Source organism: Gavialis gangeticus, unplaced genomic scaffold (genome assembly GCF_001723915.1).
Source record: "Gavialis gangeticus isolate Ggan-Ray unplaced genomic scaffold, GavGan_comp1, whole genome shotgun sequence".
Taxonomy (NCBI): Eukaryota; Metazoa; Chordata; order Crocodylia; family Gavialidae; genus Gavialis; species Gavialis gangeticus.
In genome coordinates, this window is record NW_017728964.1 from 12691409 (window position 1) to 12711228 (window position 19820).

Genomic DNA, 19820 nt, shown 5'->3' on the forward strand with positions numbered 1-19820 from the left:
TTTTTTTTTTTTTTTTTTTTTTTTTTTTTTTCCCCCCTTATCACAGTGCTCCAAGATGACCATATAGGCATCCACAATAGCCCATCTCAATGAGTCGTCTTTAACTAGATATCTTCCATACCAGAATCCCACTTGCATGTCTCAGTCTGAGCCTTTCTCTCATCCTCAGTTTGACCACAGCTCATCTTGCATTCCTGGTTTATAAACCTTCCTTGTTCTGGAGTGGGAAATGCATATCCTTTTTCAAGACTTGGTCTCTTCTATAGACATACAGTTTAGTCTCTTATTCCCAGTTCAGATCACTCAGATTTACTTCAGAGGACACAAGATGAGCTGTCTAATCATATTTCAGGAGCAATGGCTGGAAAATTGGAAGGAAGCTGTAAAACTATGTGTTTTTTCCTGTTTATATTTGGTCCTGCCATTGCCTGGGCTGTAGGAATTGTAGCAGACAGAAATATGCCTTTGAGACCCTCTTCCTCTGAGTACTACCTCTAGTCTTCCTTTAGGGATTTTAACCTAGGCAACTTGAAGCACTTTGAAGATAGTTTGCACTTTTCTGTGTCCCTCTGCAGCGTGTAAGTATTCCCTACTGAGAATCTGAGATGGCCTGAAGCCTCATCTACACTAAGAAACTGCTATAGCGAGCGGGCATCTACACACCTCCAGTGCAGCAGCTGTGTGTTAAAGAAAAAGCCGGTGACCCTTTGCATCTTATTCTCGGTTCTCCCCGTTACCTGAATGTTGCCTCATGGTCTTGCCTCTGAGACACTGAAGCTCGTTTGGCCAAGGGATCTGCCTAGCTGTTTTCTAAAGTGCCTTGTAAATTTTGCTGAGCTAAATAAGTGATTTGTTCTGAATCTGTTAAATATATTTGACAGCCTTGGACAAGGAAAGTCTAAGTCAGGCCATTTATGTTAAAGCCTGATTCCTCTGCCATACAGCTCAGCATCTACTCAGGTTATAATTAAAAGTGATGTGTGAACTTTGTCACATCTGGGCTGCTTCTCTAGAGAACAAAAATGGGAGCTGAAGATGACTGGAACAGGTTTTTGAGCGAAATGACTGTTTCTTGGAAGAGGAAGAATTGGGGAATGCATTTTCCAGATGTCTTTCTGTCCAAAAGATCAAAACAATGATTTTTCTTCTACTGCATTTCTGCCTATTGGCCATAGTTACAGATCAAAACCCTGTTGCACTAGATATGGGGTGGGCAGTTATTTCAGCTGGTGGGCTGCTTAACAAGTTCTGGTGAGTGGTCAAGGGTTGCAAGGGTAGCCTGCGCCCTAATTACCATCTTGGGACCAGAAGTCCCACCCCCTAACCCCTGGCTTTTGCCACTAGAAGTCCCTCCCCTTGCCCCCAGAAGTACACCTTTTGGGAAGGGGTGAGGGGTTGGAACCAGAAAATAATGAAATCCTATACTGAAAGTCAAACACCCTACTATAACATATTTTAATTTTATTACAAAAAATATTTTTGTCATGATTTGTTTGCATGCTGTATATAGAGATGATTGCATAATAACTCCAAAATGCAGTCTTACTCTTGTATATTGTGTGTGGGGATGCTTGGGGGTAGGTGAGTGTGGAGGTTTGAGGGGGTGTGACTGTGGGGGAGCAATAGGGTACATGTAGGGGTGTCATGGGGGCAAAGTGTGGGTTTGTGGGGTGTGAGGGAGAGTAGGAGCCCCCCTACACTTGCCCCATGGCATGCAGCAGCAGGTGATGAGTGCCCATGGCCCATGCAGGCACTGCCTCCTGGTGCACGGCTTTGGCCAGTGCTACACGTGGTGGCAAGGAGCGCAGCCTCTATTGCGCAGGGCTCCCTACGGTGTGCATGTAGCTCCCAGAACTCCTGCATCACCAGGCGGAAGCTCTGTGCGATGGAGCTGGCTGCCTTCCCCACCCCCTGCCATGGAGGTCTCTGCCTGTGCAAGCCCCACACTGTTTGCTCCTGCTCAGCTGCAGCTCCTCCTCTCCCGATGGTTCACTACCTGCTGCCCAGAGCAAGTGCTGCAGCAGGGAGATGAGGAGGAGCTGCTGGACTTGGGGGGAGCTGAGCAGGTCCCCTGGCAGCTGCAGCCTTGGCGGCAGCAGGCCCACCCAGAAGCTGCATCCTGGCTGGGAGTGAGGCATGGGGGATGGGCAGGGTACGGTTAGTTGATGGGTGCTCATAGGCCAAAGGATATTGTCTGGTGGGCCAGATCTGGCTTGTGGGCCTTATTTTGCCCACCCCTGTGCTAGATGTTTTACAAAACTGGAAGGTAAGGACCATTGGAGGTACAGTCTCAATGACTCGGCAGTTAAGAGTATAATGAAAAATAAGGCCGTGGAAAAGTGGGGGGAAAAGGGCAACAAAAGTGATAAGATCCATCCTGGCTAATGCCTTGAGAAGAAAGGCTGGGATTGCTTAGTCAAAAAAGATCACTGTTATTGCAGGCAGGGTGCAATTGAAAGCAATTGGATGTTTTCGTATGATCTCAAAATGAGAATTTGAAGGGCGGTTAGTTTAAAACTCTTGCTCGTTTCTTGATGACGCTTGCAGGTGACCTCTGAAGCATGCCGATATACCAGGAGGTTGTAAAGATGAATGGTGCGCTGGATTTTAAAAAGGTCGTGGGAGCTAAGTATCCTACAATGTTGACCGATGAAAAACAAAGACTGTTGTAGGACTGGTAACTCAGATGTCATTTTTTTCATGGCAGTAGCTGGTCATCATTGAGCATTAGTAAGGATTCCCTAAGTCTCAGTTCTCTCGTCCCCCTCCCACATGTACCTGTATAGTATTTCATCAGTGACTCACTTTGAGGAGGTAGTGGATATCGCCCACGTCTGGTGGCTAGATTGCAGCAAAGAGCCAGATCTTTAATTTGATCTCCTATGGCAGCTCATAAGGGTTTCTCTGAAGCTTTTCTTTTGCTTGCTGCTTGGAAGAGTACCCATCTGAAATGTAATTTTTCAAGCCATCTTCTGGCAGTTGGTGTTCCTCTCGTGGCCTTTTGTCTGAGCTTAGCTCAGGGTGCTTCCCACAACTGATCTAGACAGCTTGCCCTAATGAACAGAAGACCTGTAACATGTTAAAAATCATTTGCAGGAGGGTCTCAGAGGACAAAAAAGGATGGTAGGTAGTTAAAAAGGATTGAGATAGATACCCATGCCTCTGTTTTGTGCACTGACTCAAAAGAGAGAGAGTCTGCTTTCACCCCATCTGAATTTGATTTTCCACTTGGTCTTCTGTAACAATGCAGAGCACTGTTTTTTCATTTGGTTCTTTGGCAGGTTGCTGTGTGCTTCCGATGGGTAACAAAAAGGTCTCTCTGTACATCTCTTTTAAGAGCAGAATTTGGCTACTGTTACAGGGCACTTCTTCTAAATTTGAACCATGTCAAAACCATTTCAGGATTTGGATGAGAAACTGTTGTATTCCTGGATGACGCACATCGAGAATAGTCAGTTGGTAGGTGCAGGGCTCCTTGCTTTGAGACTGTTTTAATGTAAGATCGGTCTGACAGGGGTTTATTTGTGCGTGCTTAAACTTCTCGTGATTTTAAGAATGATTTTCAGATGTACTTGGTGTTGATGATAACCTGAGACATCTGGATGAGAGGCCATTCGTGAAAACAGAATGCTTCCCGTCCTCGCGTTACAAAGTGGGAACATGAGGCACGGTGACTTGTCCGAAATCACAGCAGGCCGGCAGCAAAGCTGGGAGTAGAAGCTGGAACTCCTCATTAGGGCTAAGATGTGAAAACAGGGATTTACCTCCTATTGTCTTAACACTTAGTAGGGCGTGGATCTAGAGCCGTGTTCCAGGAGGGTGTAATTCTTATAGACTAGATGCTATGCCTGAGAAAAATGCCGCTGTGTAGAACTCGCCTGACAATTGGCAATAAAGATTCTTCTTGTTCTTATGCAACTTTAATACATCTTTGGAGTTGCTTCTATAATCAGTCGCTGTACCATAGTTTGAGGAATGCACCTGTTGCTTTGCAGCAGCCATGTGTCAACCCGTTTCTTATACCCTGCATCCCTCTCCACTTGCTTCACCAATGACCTGGATATCCATTCTCTCAGGAACAATGAGCTATTTCCATAATTGTATAGAACAGGTTGGGGCCAACCATTTTGGCAAGCGTGCCACAAATTAGCTCGGCACCCAACCTAAGTGCCGTTCCGATTCCCCTTCACTTACCTGATCTGCTGCTGTGCTTCCTTCCCTGTGCTCCTTGCCTGACCTTCTGCTCTGACTTTTGCTCCCTGCCCTATCTGCTGCTGTGCCACCGTTCGCTGCCTGATCTGCCGCATGCCATGCACCAGAGGCTGCCTCTGGTACAGAGTAGGCTGCCTGTACCACAAGTTCGCCAGCCCTGGTATGGCACACTTGACCAGCTCTGGGATGCTGGTGATATGAGGACTTCTGCCTTCTGCAAAGTTCAGAATTCATCGCTGTTCTCCACTCTCCGGTTTCTGATACTCCCACTTTTTTTTCTTGCAAATATTTCTGTGTGTAGTACAGTAAGGTTGCATGTCCCCTATTTTCAAGGGATGCAATAGTATAAAAGTATGTATAAGTATCCCCTCCCCTTCCTCAGTCCTCTCACTGGGGGGTGGGAAAGGAGCAGCATCTTCACGAAGGTGCAAAGGTTCTGTGAAGAGCATGTAGAAATGTATAAGTGTGGATGATCATCTGAGACATCTGGATGACGGGACATTTGTGACCACACAAAATGCTTCCTGTCCTCACTTTACAAAATAGGAATGTGAGGCACAGTGACTTGTCCAAAATCACAACAGGCATCTGCTTACAGGATCAGCTGGGTTCAGTGACCAGGACAGAACTGGAAGAGGTTCACAGATTTTTAAGGCTGCAGTGGATTCAAAATATTGATTTGCCAACATCACTGCAGTTCAGGAGAAAAACCTGTGCATTTGGAAGAGGCAAAACAGAAAAACAGATATATAAATGTGTGTGTGGAGATGGGGACAGAATCCATTTTACTTTTACGGTGAATGTGTTCTTAGTATCTCTGATATTACTAGCTACATCTTTAAATCCTTCTAGAAACTACTCAACTTGAACTCCAGGTGTCGTGTGGACTGCAGATGTACAGATTGTGCTGGCGTCATCCAGCCTATATTTGGACACTTCTTCAGTGGGCTATTGAGCAGCTGGGTACCTGAAACAGTAGTTTCACACATTCAGGATGCAGTTGGGTATCTTATTTTAGACAAAAGTTGATTAAAACACCTGGCACTAAAATGTTCAATCTGAAATGTAGCAGTTTTAAATAAAGATTTAAGCATTTAACCTTAGGAACCAATTTAGGAACTTGGACCTTATCTCCTCCCCATTTTCCTATGTGAAACTACTACAGCTGAGCTTCTTCTTTTTACTTTGAAGACCTGCAGGGAGATGCCCTGTATCCATTAGAAGACGCAAAGTCACTTCTATTTTGAGGTGTACGATGTTGTCTACACTGCCTGCAGTAGTGATAATGTCTGAATTGAGGTAGATGTGGACAGGAACAGGGATGCTGGGAGAAAGATGAGCTCAGTGCTCTTCAAGGAGTCTTTACACCCTAGTAAAGGTTCTGCCCCTTTTCCTCCAAAGAGAGGATTGCGTCAAAATCATTGTGGGGGAAAAAAATCTTTGATTTCCGTGGATATTTTAACTGTAGGAAATTGTACCACACTGGGAAGATGAAGGTGATTTGAAAAGTGGTAGTGGAGGAGTGGCTGGAGGAATGATTAAGAGGGCAACAGCATGGTTGCGGGGTATAATCCTTGTGTTTTGCCATTATCAGGGAGAGCACTGCAGTGGTTCATTACTTGTGGCTGTAGCAGACTTTTTCCCAAGGATTTGTCTGTTGCTAAAATGACTGTTCCTAGCCCTAGAAATACAGGTCCCTATAATAATTTAAGGGATACGAGTAGCACTCAACAAGAAAAATACTAAACGGGGACTGCTGGGATGTTTTCAGCTGGGATCAGTGACCAGTAGTTAGAAGAGGTTCATGGATATTTAAGCCTGCAGTGGATTCAATATATTGACTTGCCAGCAACACCCTAGTTCAGGGAAGACGCAAAAAAGAAATTAGACTTGCAAAATATCAGAGATTCAGCCTATCTCTCTCTCTCTTTTTTAGCGTAGGCTTTTCCTGTGATGCATAGATAAAAATGAGGACTGAAATAGAGCTACATACCTACTTTTTTGCATACTAGATGTATTAATTAAAAGAGATCTGGAGCAATAATTATTTCCAAAAGTACTGATTCTTCCTCTGGCCCCCTTTTATCTCATTGTCACCATGAAAATGTATCATCCCAAGCAGAAAGGTGCTAATCTACTTTTCCAAATGCTCAAGCAAGTTTTAAGGATTTGAAACAGTGGTTGGAAAAAGGCCATTACACAGGATACTGAGGAAGGCGTGTGGGAGAGCTCCAGGGCATCTGGGATGGAGGAATACACAGAGGTTTGAAACGGGTTTGTGCAGATGGCAGCCTGGGTTTCTAGCATTCTTGCTGGCTGAGTCCTGTTACTCAGTCCCTCCAGAATCCAGTTCAGATCAGGCTAATAGTTGCTTTAGTAATATTAGGAAGAACGTATTAGTTGATCTAGCCAACCAGAATCCTAGCTAGTGTATCTGTTACTTAAAGTATTAAGTTTTTAACATTCCTGCTACCAGCAGCCAGCCCTCCCATCTCTGTCTTCAGGGGGTGCGATAAAAAAATCATGCCTTGCATTTTCTTTTCATAAATGGCTGTTAGCTGTTCCAGAAGAGGATGTCTTATGCCTGTCACCATGACTCCTCCATTTTAACGTGCGTTTTGTTTGTGGGGTTCATCATTTTTAGGTTAAATAGATATGTGCTCATACATGGAGTGTAATCAAGTCTAAGGTGTTCTTTTTCTTCCCTTTCCCTTTCTTGCTATAGAGCACTCCATTTCCTCTCCTAAGCACTTGTGATATTTTACAATGTTAAATGATCCTTTTGATGGCAGAGGGAGTTTTCTTAGAGGCCTTGGAGGCTGAAGTCTTGGCATGGGTTGTGTTAAGTGTGAGTTTCCTTCCTAACTTCTCTTCAGCTGTTGATCTTGGAGAGCATCTCTTGAGGGACGTTCCGTGCCAGTGACTTGTTCAGTCATTGCCTACTTGGGGGGTCAGCAGACAGGCCTGGTGATGATGCATATGATCAAGATGCTCATCTCAAATGCTTAAATGCCAGAGGCTGCAAGCAAGAGGAACAGTGGAAAAAACCCTGGCTATATCCTGTTCACTCCCCCTTTCAGCACCCACTCTGTGCCACAGTGTGACACAGGATACTGGGCATGATGGACCTGTGGTCTGACCCAGTAAGTGGCAATTATGTTCTTATCTGTCACTTCTGTTCCGTTACCAATCAGTTCACTTCACCTACAATGCATTTGTTCTTCAGATCGTTACTTGTTCTCTAGCTTGCCCTTCTTAAGCTGTTCTGAGCAGACTGCAGACTGCTTATGATTTAGTGAATGCTTGTTTTGCTGTCCATGGCTGTCCCGTTGCTTGCAGAAAAACTTTCACCTTTTATTCCTGCTTGAAGTTATTGAACTAGACCAGAGGTGGTCAACACCCAGCCTGCAGGCCAGATTTCTGGACCTGGGTGGTGTACAAGGCCCTATGTGCTGGATCAGGTGCTAAATTCCAGCACACACTAACAGGGGCCAGTCCTGGCATGCTGGAGCAGGAGGGGGGTGTTGCAAGCTCCCATGGACCAATCCTGGCAAACAGGAGGTAGGAGGGGGGCAGCACTGGGTTCCTGGGGACCAGTCCTTGCATGTGGGACTTAATCTGGCCCATGGACTGGCCCCACCCCGCTCTTCTGGCCCACAGGACCAAAAGGTGGTCCTCTACACAGTGCTGCTCAACTATCCAGTCACCACCCCCAGAAGGGAAAAAAGGGGGTATATCGGGGAGGAGCTTGAACCATCTCCTTTTAAGCTGTTTATTGGATAGCTAGAAACCACTTATATTTGCATAATGGGGAAAATGGTAGCTGGAGTCTAAGGCTGTGCAAAATTTCACCATGTCTTGTTCTGACGCTGTTTCAACCACTTTCAAGGTCGAAACAGCAAAATTGGAATGAAACAAAAGCGGTCGAAATAGTCTCAAAACAAAATGAGGCTGGTCAAAGCATTTCAAAAGTCAAAAGGTTTTGACCATAGGCTGGGGATGGGAGGTCAGTCCAGCTGGGCTGAGTTCCCATCCCCCACGGTACAGCGCGATGGGGGCAGAGGCAGCCCAGCTGGGCTGCTTCCCGGGGCTCTGCGCTACACCAGGGTGGGAGGCAGCCCAGCTGTTTCGGCTCAAAATGAAATTCCATACAAAACACTGTTCGGTTGAAACAAGGCGAAACGTAACAGTGCTGTTTCGCACAGCCCTACTGAAGTCCATGGTAAGACATTTATCCACTGCGGGAGTGATTCACTTTCAAGCAGAACTGAAATACTAGCTTGGAAATGCTCAACTGGGAACAAAACTGTTGTCCCTTGGTTTTAAGCTGATGAGAGTCCTGTGAAACGTGACATGAAGGATGTACACCTGTCTTTATGCTTTGTTTTGTATAAAATAAAAAGGCTGGTTGTTCACATAACCATCTTGGATGCTTCTCTGGTATTAAGGCAACATTTTCCATTTGGCTTCAGAACTGTTTGCTGTTTGTTTATTACCTGTCACAGGTCATGGCAAACAAATTGCTCTCCTTTTTGATCTGCTAGCAAGAGGTGGTATTTTGGAGAGAGAATCTGACAGTTCATCTTCCATTAGCTTTGGAGAGCCATAGTGTTCAATCCCAATGTCACACAATGAGAATTGAAATCTAGCATATCCTGAAAGGGCTACAAACAGCATCAGCAATAGACTCATCAGGCATCTTAGAAGTTACATGTGTGCCAATAGACTACTCCAATTTAAAATTGGAATAAAAGCTTGTGTTAGGCAGTATTAGCTGTTAAGTTGCTGCCATAAGCAAGGAGCAAAATGACTTGTATTCCTCCATTTTGGTTTAAAATAAAATAGACCTAGCCAAGATGCTGTTGTCTAGCATTTCCCAGCTGAGGTGAGGCTGTGGTGCTTGGAGCCAGGTATGATGCAAGGCTGAGTGCTGTGCAGGGGCAAGGCATCTGAATAGTAGGAAGAAATGGGTTCATGCCAGGGCTGGTGTGTAGGTTGTTACACTGGGCTCATCACCATTGCTTCCAAGGGCTTTCCCTTAATACATTAAGCAACATGACTAACATCTGTTGCCTGTTTTTGATTGCTCCTCCTTTGGCAGTGGGAGGAATGTGTGTAGAGTGTCTTGGGCTGGCAGGATGATTATTTTAAATACATGTGTTGCTGTGTGTTGGAGAAGCATCCCTTGCCATTGGAAAGGCATGAGGGTTTTTATGAGGACCTGGCTTGGAAATAGCTAAGTAAAGGAATTGGGACTTCAGCTTCTTGCTTCCATTATCCAGGCATGTGATTTTTGAATACAAAAAGGTGTTTTTTTGTAGGGATAAATTATGAATCAGGTGTAGGTTTTGGCTTGATCATGCTTTTTCAGTACTTTAAATCCATAATTTGTGATGGAGGGACAGCACTTTGATTGGTACCATTCTTTTGCAAGGTACAATATAAGTGAAGGAGCTTAAGTGACTTGAATGTCAGGTGTTTATGAACTGTTCCTTGAAGTTGTCTTCTGGGGTTTAGTAGCCAATTGTGACAGCAAAACTTCTCGGTAGTATTGGCAGGTGCTAGACCCCTGCATACACAATAGCACTGCTTTGCAGGCTCATTTTGGTCACCAGACCAGGTCAGTCTTATCTGCTCTAGAAGGGGAGCTACCTTTTTTAAAGCAAACAGATTTAGAAACCAGGGCAATGGCAACATGTAGAGACAAAACTCTGAGCTAATTCAAGAAGGATCTAATAAAAATAAAAACCAACTCTCTCTTTAGTTAGTGGTGAAGATAAGTCCCAGGAAGGTGGTGTGCTCAGGCCATGTCCTCCGTGTGTGAATCACTAGCAGCAGGGTGAGACCACTAGTTCCAGCTGTTACTAGACTATGATAAATAGTGAAACGTTTGAGTACTCCCAGGCTTATTCAGGATAAGATAATCTTGTTGCCATTATGGATGCTGCAGGTGCAATATATAATATGTAACAACATAGAATGACTTGATGCTACGTTAAAACGTGATGCATAGCAAATTTAACCACCAAGTGTCATTAAGAATAAATGACTCTAATGCATGTTGGAATGTAAGCTTAATTATACTTTTTCAGCTTCAGAATAAACTAATTCTTAAAGTAGCCAGTGCATATTTCCCAGATTTGACAATTTATTGGCATGTTAACACTGTAATTGCTGGCAGTTTTAATGTTAAAATAATACGTTATACTGATAGCAAGCCATATTAGATTAAATCTGAGGAAAAGCTTTCTACCTGTAACAGCCCTAGAGAAGTTGCTGTCTCTTTCTTGTTGGAGGTTTCAAAGAGTGGCTTGATAGCCATCTGTCTGGAAAGTTTAGATACAGCAAATCCTGCATGCCTTCAGGGGGTTGGATTAGATGACCTTCAGGGTCCCTTCCAATTCTGTGATGATTACCAGCGACCTCAGAAATACTTTAAACTCTCTCTAGGCCTGTGAGGTGGGAGAGGTGACGGAGGCAGTAAAGCCATTTCAGATAGTGGCATATGGGCATAGCATCCACAAAGACAGACACGGGCACATCTGGGAACAGTCCTAGAGTTAATCATTGGCATGTTACTCTTCTGCAGATAACATGTTTTAGTTTAAAAAAAAAAAAAAAGACTACATATACCAAGATGTTTGGTTTGGTGCCAGCTCTAGTTCTTGGATTACAAAAATCAGTAATATAGGCCTCGTTCTGGCGCATGGATTTATACCAAATGCTGATTCATAGCTGATGATGAAGCAGCGGTAACTTGAGGTTGGGATTGATGGGGAAGGGCAGGGGAAGCCTCAGATGCTTTGATTTAGAAGTTAGGTGTGAAATGCATTCTGTCCTCCACTCCTGTACTTTGTAGGACACTTCTCCAATGTGGCAGTAATGGTACTTAGCGCGTTTTCAGTGCTCTTTAAGTGTGGCAGAGGCATTAATGTATCCTCAACCCTGAAAAGTAGGTCACTCTTGCTTCTGCTTAACAGACAGGGATGTCTCAAAATGAAGCTCAAATGACGTGTCTGAGGCTGCACAGAACTGGGAACTAGAATTTGGGACTACCTGCCTGCTAACAGCACACCAGAGGCTGCTACCCCATGCAGCCCCTCTTCCCTCACTTAAATGAGTCCAGATGCCTATGGCTGTGTATGAACTGGTACTGAGTGCATTATGGCTGTACAGCTGCTCCATTTTCAGCCACAGTCATCCTGCAACTAATTTCTACCTCATTACTGTGAAGTGTGGATTATGAAACGTGCTGTAGATGACTAACGCTTTCAGCTCTGCTTTTAGTGGTGCTTTATTGCCACCTGGCAGGGGCGTGCTTGACCAAGTCTGAAGGCGCGAGCAATTTCTCAGAGCAGGTATTATAGGTTATGGCTTTTTAACTTTGTTTGGCTGCAGAACTAATGATTTCTGTGTTTTACTTGTGTTGAGGTGAGTGCTTGGTAGAATAGAAAATACACTCCCTTAATATGCATCCCTAGCTAAGACCTGCCTGAGACGCTTTATGGCAGATTTGGGGGAACTTGGGTAACATTTGGGTGAACAGTTGTAGACAAGATGGAGAGAACCTGTGCTCTGTGGATTTGAATTTCACCTCTGCCCCTATTTCCCCATTTATCAGCATACCAGACGTAGGCTCTGAGTGTTTTTTCCGTGGCTGATATCCCCAGGGGAGTCAGGACTTCTGAACCTTCTTTCTGCCTTGCTGCTGATTTGCAACATAATGAATGTAGTGAATGGATGCAATATTTTACCAGTGTGCTGAGAAACTTAATGAGCATGTAAAGGAACATTTTAAAAGGCTCAGGACTCCAATAATGCTAAGTATGGGTAGCTAAATAAACTGGCGCCTCATCATAACTGACCAAATGTTATCTGAGGTCATTTAATTTGATATATATCTTTTTTTTTTCTTTCCCCAGCTGAAGCTTGAGGATCGCTCTGTGGTCCCTCGGGATGTGGTCAGACACATGAGCTCAAGTGTAAGTGTTGCTTTCTTACTACTTTTCATCACAGTACTATTGCTTGGGTTTCTAAGAGATTGAATCCCCTACGTTAGAAGTTGAACACACCTAGTAACTATCCTGGTCCCACTTTTTTCAGACTTCTGGATCAACATAATTCTTTTGAGGGTAAGACCTGGATGGAAGTGAGACATTGGTCACACTGGAGATATGGGATCACCTAGCCCATGGTCCAAGCCATGGGAGCACGCTGAAGCAAAATGCTCTACTCTCTACTTGGCTAACTTGCATTCCCAGTCCCGCCATAGTCTTGAAGGGCTCAGGAGTGCTCTCTCAGCTTAGAGCACGGATAAGCTGACTGGTGCTCCAAGCCCTGGGAACATGTGGGAGCCCTTCAAGACTCTACTTTCTTGGCCAGGAGCACTGATCAGCACTAGCCACATGCCTTAAACTGAATATGAGGGGAACCAACCACAAAGTTTTATTGCATATTGTGGGCGTGTCTACACAAGACACTAACTGTGCACTAGACTAATTCTACTGCACATTAGCACGTCACGGCAAAAGCTGTGCTAATGCACAGTAAAATAGTCTACTGTGCATTAGCATCACTAAAAGGTGGTCCATCGGCGCTACTGCACAGTACCACCAGTTACCGTGCATTGAGTTAGTACCCATTATTACGGGTACTAAACTTTAACGTGAAGTAACAATGGTGCATTAATGCATGTGTAGACATGCCCATTATGTAATAACTTTGTGGCGTTTTAGTATTTTATCATGCAATTAGTTGCATGAACATATGGCCAGGTTACAACTGAAGATGTGGTTACACGTATGACATAATTAACCAGTTAGTGTCAGCCAGGGGCCTTGGTTTTAGCTAATCAACCATGCCAAATAATGTTTTGGAGACCTGTCAGTTTCTTCCTATACACAAGATGTTTTCATCAGAGCAGCTTAACCAGCATTGCAGAAACATCACCGCATGCCTCTTTGGGTGGCCCCAGCATTCAGAAAGCCCACATGCATACTGAATCCTGTGTCTGCAGCCATATCTATTGGAAGTAGCATTTCCAAGGGGCAGGAAAGGCAGAGTTCTGTTGCTGTAAGCTATGCCATCTCATGGAGCAGGAGCTTGCAAAAGACTTCCACTCAACACCACCACCCGTCTTGTCCCAGGACCTGGATGTAAAAAGTCCATAGGCTGCTAAGACAATTTCAGTCATAGTATGTGTCACAGCCTGTTCAGCAGAAGTGGAGCTAGAGTTTGTTTAAACAGGAGACTACTCTTTGCTGACACCATTTAAAGCCCTACTTGCCCTGTTCTGCAGCATTCACACTTTCTAGAAATGTGTGGAATTGATTGCATGATGGGAACATTGAAAATGCTGTTTAGTACTCATAATGAGAGACGTACAATCCCTCCAGGAGCTTATCTAGCCTGGCAATCTTTTGCTCTTGCCAATTGCTAGCCTATAACCCTTAGCCATATGTTCTGCCATATGGGCTTCCATAGCTTCTCCTGATTTGCCTTCAGCAGCATCACCACCTGTTGAGATGAGGTAAATAATTGGCCCCTAACTAAGTTAGTTATTGCAAGCAGGGTGACTTGCAGCTGTGGTGAATGGGTGGGTAGGAGAGCCCATATTTGGGCCTGACAGCAAAGATGGGCAAAATGTTCATCAGACAGGTTTTTTTGGCTGAAAAGATGTGGATTCAGGTTGATCCAGAGAGGTCATGATTGTGTACTGAGTTTGGTAAATTGTTTCAGTGGGGGAATAAAAAAAAAATGAAGCAAATATTTTGTTGTAGTGGTTTCAAGTGAGTTCTTCTAGATGCTTTGTTTCAGAATTTGACTTCGGCTTTATTAAAACCAGTGTTTCATATAATCTCAAAATATTTTCTTAAAATGTTTTGGGAAGTGGTAGCAGAGCAGAAGAGCAGTTATTTGTGAAGTCCCACCTGGCAGTAAGTGGGAGGTAGCCAGAGTGGATTTGATTTAAATCATTATTTAAGTCACTGGTGGTCAGGAAGCCTTGGTTTTAATCATTGTGTTCTACAAAAAGTGCATTCTTGTTATCTGATATCCTTTATTCATTTAACTTCTTGAAACTTTGCACTTTTTTAGAGAAAGGTAAGGGCTTGGCTGTGTGTACACAAACTTGCAGAGACAATTGGTCTGATGGGTAGGTAATCAGTTCTGTTATCTCTCATCTCCATATACTGCTGTTAACAAGGATGTTTCCTCTGGAGCAACACACTCTCCCTGTGCCTAAAGAAGGGCATTATGTGACCAAAAGCTTGCAGAGAATAACTTTTCCAACTATGTAGCTGGTCTAATGAAAGATACCGCATTTACCCAAAGACCCTTGTCTGCCTATGATCTCTGGAGACACAAATCCACAGTTTGAGAACTGAAATTAAGCATCACAGAGTGCGATTCACAGAGATGCTTAATGGGATCTTCTAGACTGAGTCCCATTGGGCACAGTGGTTTTCTTTTAATCTTTTTATCTTGGGGCTGGATTGTCCCAGGCTTTGAATGGATCAGAACAGGGCTGAGACAGTCATTTACACATACGTAATTGAATGACAGTTACCTAAAAGTAGCCCTATGTGGGGGAAGGAAGGAGGGGAATGCTTGGAAGTGTTACCTTGGTACTTCACAGGTACTTAGCATAAGACAATGAATTTGCAGGTCTGTAAGCTTCCAGAAAAAAAGGCTTTTTCTGGGGGGAACCTGTTTTCAGCCTAAAATTGTAATCCATGGCTGTATTGGCTTCTCAGTGGTGTTCTTTAAAATAAATAAATAAATAAAAGGTATTTTCTTCTCTCCTCTTCCAATGGAACAAGAAAAGGTGGTTGATGTTTATAATGTGGAGGTATGGGAGTGGGATTTCCTTCCCCGCAAGCATTTTGAAGGTGAGTTGTAGGGAACACATTTTTACACTGTTCCCTTCCTTCAGGATCCTTTAATCATTAACTGAATGTCAAAGTCGGAGTACTTGCCAAAACCCCAAGTGCGGGCTGGTTGCCTTATAGCAGTTGGCTCGGCAAACTCACCGCATGGAGCCGTTTCTATATTCACGGCACTGTCTGAAGGGGGATTCTGAATCTTTCATTAGTCAGGAGGGGAGAGGGCATGTTTACAAATGCTTGGCTAGGTGGTTTCTTACAATTAGCAAAGTAGAAAATAGGAGATGGTTTTCCCTGAGGAGCATGCTGTGAAGGACTTCTGTCTCTGCCAAGTGGAACAGACGTGGTTGGAGGAAGCCATCACTGCTGCCACCAGTAGTCTTCTTTCAAAAGGGATTAGAAGCAAGTTATAAAACACAGCAGAAGGTTCCTTGCCCTTGAAGAGTGTTACCCAACAGACAGCTCCGGACAGTCATTTTTGAAGTAGGAGGCTGGTATGAGAAGATCTTTTTTTAAAGAAATGAAAGATGAGGGAAAGTCTAGAGGGAGCGGTGGACGAGGACCTTTCTTTATCGATGTCCCATATGTTTCAGGCATGCTTCTGTTGTTAAGGGAGGAGGAGAAGCATGAGCTGCTCAACTTTCCTGTAGATCTCTTGGAATGGGAAAGTATGCTGGATAAATGGAGATACCTCCCACAAATTTCTGGGCTCCTCCAGCGCTATATCTGCCATGTGAATGCTGAGAGAAATGAGATGGATGCCCAGGAATGTATTCATTACAGCACAGAGGGTTTGAATCATTCAGGTTTCTAGACTCAATTTAAACTGTAATCGGAGTGCTGGTCAGCAAAACACCGTCTTTCCAATCCCATCCAATTCTCGCCGCTGTTTCTTGTGAGAAATTGATTTTGGAACTGAGCGGTGAAGTCTTGACTCTCAAATGATGTGTGGCCATCCCCTGTTGTTTGGCAAGTGCCAGGAGGTTGGACAGGGCACAGTGCAGATGGTCTGAAATGGTTGATGCAGAGTTTGGGGGAACTCAATATGAGAGGGGTAAACTGGCATGCTTTCTCCTTGGAAATAGCCAAACCTTGTGGTAAGCTAATATTCAGCAAACAGCCACAGTTAGCAAGCAAATGGGCTCCCCTTTCAGGGCTAGCACGTTTTCTATTACAATAAAATATGTTAACCTCAAATACACAAGGAAGACCAGCAGAGTTGGGCTTTGGCCGTCCTGAGGCTTCCCCCAAAGTCCTTCTCTTCCCTCTCTCCCTCCAACAGTAATGCACAGCCATGTCTCTGAGTACCTGTCATGGAGGAGAAGCAAACCAAACTAACCCCAGCCCTTGTGGCGTTGGCTAGGAAGTTGCCAGATGATGAGTGTTTAAAATAAGATCTGTAGTAAGTAGCAGAATATCACGGGTCTGAAATAGCAAACAAGACCTTGAGGTGGTGGAAGAAGGCAGGGAGGCCTTTGTCCAGCAGAAGAGATGGCTTTTTGTCGCCTAGGCCAGCTTGAACAAGAAGCACTCTGGGAGATGTACATTGAGTTGGACTCAGCAGAAGCTGCCAGTGCTCCTGAAGGGGAGTCCCCACTGAAGGGGGGCCTGGATAGAGGAGAATGAAAAGGCCAGAGGGAGGGAGGTGTTGTATACTGGGAGCCTTGGAGAGCCCTCCTGGCTCATCCTTATCTGGAACCGTCTTTTCAATGGGGGTTTCTCAACACCCAATGAGAGGCAGTGCAATTTGCTCTTCTCAGTTCAATTCTGTACTTTCCCTGCGTCTGATGCCACTTCTCCATGGACTTGGCATCATTGCCCTGCCCTACCTCTAACCAGTTCTGTGCTGGACTCTTCCTAGTAGGCTCCACACCTCTGCTTCTGAGCCATACCCTGTCCTCGCCATACCCTGTCCTCGCCATACCCTGTCCTCGCCATAGCACTCTGGGCCAGGAGACCTCTCAGGATGGGCTGGTAGGGGTGTAGGGTGTGTGGACACACAGCAGACAGACACTGCCAGGTTTGTTGTGTTGCAGAGTGCTGCCTTGTTGGGTGTGTTGTTGGGTGTGCTGCTTCAGTTGGTGAATGGGAAACCAACTTTCTGAGATGCATGATAGCAATGACGAGACTTCTGAGATATCTGTGGTGGCTTCGGGAGAACCGTCAGCAAGTACAAGAGAGTCAGTTTTGTATGGAAACCCTATATTGGTCCATTCTGATTTTGCTTTGCTTCTGTGTGCTTCTGCATCTGGAAATGAAAAGTGAGGGATCAGAAACTATGTGTTGGGTCTTGCAAATCGCTATCTGTTAGAGCAGGGGTGGCCATCCTGCTGGCACACATGCCACAAACAAGCTGCACAGACAGCCTCTGTGGCACAATGCAGACCAGGAAAGGGTCAGGCTCACAGTGGCAGATTGAAAAGGGGATAGAAAGCAGAGCAGCAGATCAGGCAGGGAGTAGAAGGCAGAGTAGCAACTCGGAGCACAGAACTGGGAGCAGAAAACAGCAGCAGATTGGGAAGGAGAAGAGGTTTGGCTTGGTACTTAGGCAGGTCATAAGGCTAATTTGTAGCACTCTTTCCAAAAAAAAAATTAGTCTCCCCAGACTTACAACATGGTTTTTGGAGTGCTAGACTCTTCTTGCACAGACAGAGAGGTCCAGAAATCTTTTCAGAAAGGAATAAAACATTGTGAAGCGTTTGCACAAGCCAAAATGTCTGGGTTTTCCTACCTCGCATTCCTAGCAAATGTCTGAAACCGAAGGTAATGAACTGTAAAGAATGATGTGAGGTGGGTATCGAGCATGGGAGGAATGGGGCAGATAGAGGCAAAGAAATAAGCTGCTACAGTTAGGTTTCTGGAGGCAAGATTTACTGACCAGGGCTGGTGTGAGCTGTGAAACCAGCAGCCAGCCTAGAAAAGTGAAGCCTGGTTCTGGCAAAAATGAGATGGAAGTGATTGAACGAATGTAACTCTTGGCACGGTGTAGCAGTTTGTGTGAGATTTGCAGTAGTTCAATCAGGTCGCAGATCCTAAGAAGTCCTTCTTGGTTTCTGCCCTACTGTCAGTAGTGGGTCTGAGAGGGTAGTTCTTCCCCCCCGTGGCCAGTGCAGTGTAGGGAGGGTTGTCCAAAACGAACCTCTGCCTGCCTAGCCCTTCTTGCCTCGTCTCCCAGGTGCAAGGAAGGCAAGCACAGCTCTGTTCAGAAGAGGAGGGAAGATGTGTTGCTGACCTGCACAACTCTGCTGTGTTCAGCAGGGGTCAGGACAGGGGCGCAGCCAGGCAGGAGGAAGGGAAAGGGCAAATGGCTTCTGTGCCTCTGCCTTGCTGTCTACAGCCCTACTTTGTGGCTGGGGGGATGGATGGAGAGGCGAAGAACTGTGGTTCATTTGAGCAGTCTGTACGAGTGCTTCCCCAGACACTCCTCCACTGAGCGCATGCGTCTGTTCTTTGACTGCCTGTCCCATGAGACCAGGCAAAGCCCACTGAGCACCAGCAAACATGGATACCCCCAAAGAACTGGACCTAGAGTGTGACTCGGTATTTAACCTGCGAGACTGGACAGCCGGTCTACATGGGGTAAGCTTAGGTAGCTGTTCGGTGTTTGCTTGGCGGCATCCCTTTAGAGCAGTGGTCTCCAAACTTTTTTGATCGCGCACCCCTATCGGTAAAAAAATTTTGAGCACGCACCCCCAATAGATGTATATTTATTTATTCATAAATTATATGCGTGTACTACTGTACTAATATATTATGTACGTTATAAAACACACAAAAAATAGAAATGAAAAAAGGATGAGCTAAAGGTGAAATAAAATAAATATAAATAGAAGTTCTAATATTTTCTTCCCGTGCCCCAATGGATCGTCTTGCGCGCCCCACTTTGGAGACCACTGCTTTAGAGCATGAAGTTTCCGTTACTGACAGACCTTGATGTTGGAGATAAGGGTAGGCACGGAAGCCGACAGGAGGCAAGCGTTCGCCACACCGTCCCACAGTCCGCTTTTGTAATGGACTGTGGTCGTTAATAAATAAAGCTATTGATTGCACCAGCTGTCAGGAGGCCGAAGGAGTTGCAGCATTTGCCAGAATGTTTGGGCTAGCAGCTCTTCCACGCCGGGCTGTGCCATATGGATACGCAATGTGCGCCTTGCATGCTACCTGCCAGCCGCTTTCTAGAAGGCTTTCTGCATCCTGGGTTTGTTGTCTGCTTTTTAAATTGAGGCTTGTTCTTTGGTTCCTTGCTATTATCTGCCTCACTCATGCTGCAGCAATGTCTTCTCATGGGACCAGCAAGCAAGCAGTTTGGCTCGAAATCTTATGATTCACTGCTTTGGGTCTGATGGGAAAAGTCCCCAATTTATCTCCCGCGCTGGCTTCCAGCAGTAAACGAAGACGCTAGGACTCGTGTTGAACCGGTAGCACCTGAGCACAGAGAGACTTTTGACCGCTGGTGTTTGTCCTCCCACCCCTGCATAGCGCAATACCTGCTGGAGAAAATCCTGTTGAGTTGCAGGGAATTGTTAAGTGAAACAGTAACACGACACGGTGTTTCTGGGAGCCAAGCTATAATGGATGCAAATGCCAAAGTGCTGAACAAGCAGCAGCTGTCTTACTGCAGCAACTGAAGTAGCTGTCTCCTTATGTGAACAAGGCAGGAGGTGCTGGGCTGCGGCAGCAAGAGCTATTTATACTTAAAGCGGGGAGGAAGGGGTGAAAGGATGT

General features: G+C 45.1%; 1 protein-coding gene across 1 annotated transcript in view; it reads left to right on the forward strand.

The window, feature by feature from the left end:
* The window catches only part of UBE2O (ubiquitin conjugating enzyme E2 O), a 111866-nt gene that overhangs the window by 49414 nt on the left and 42632 nt on the right, over window positions 1–19820 (forward strand). Inside the window, exon 4 of the mRNA XM_019501610.1 lies at window positions 12135–12194. Within this exon, the coding sequence (XP_019357155.1) occupies window positions 12135–12194 (60 nt within the window). The remainder of the gene's footprint in view (window positions 1–12134; window positions 12195–19820) is intronic.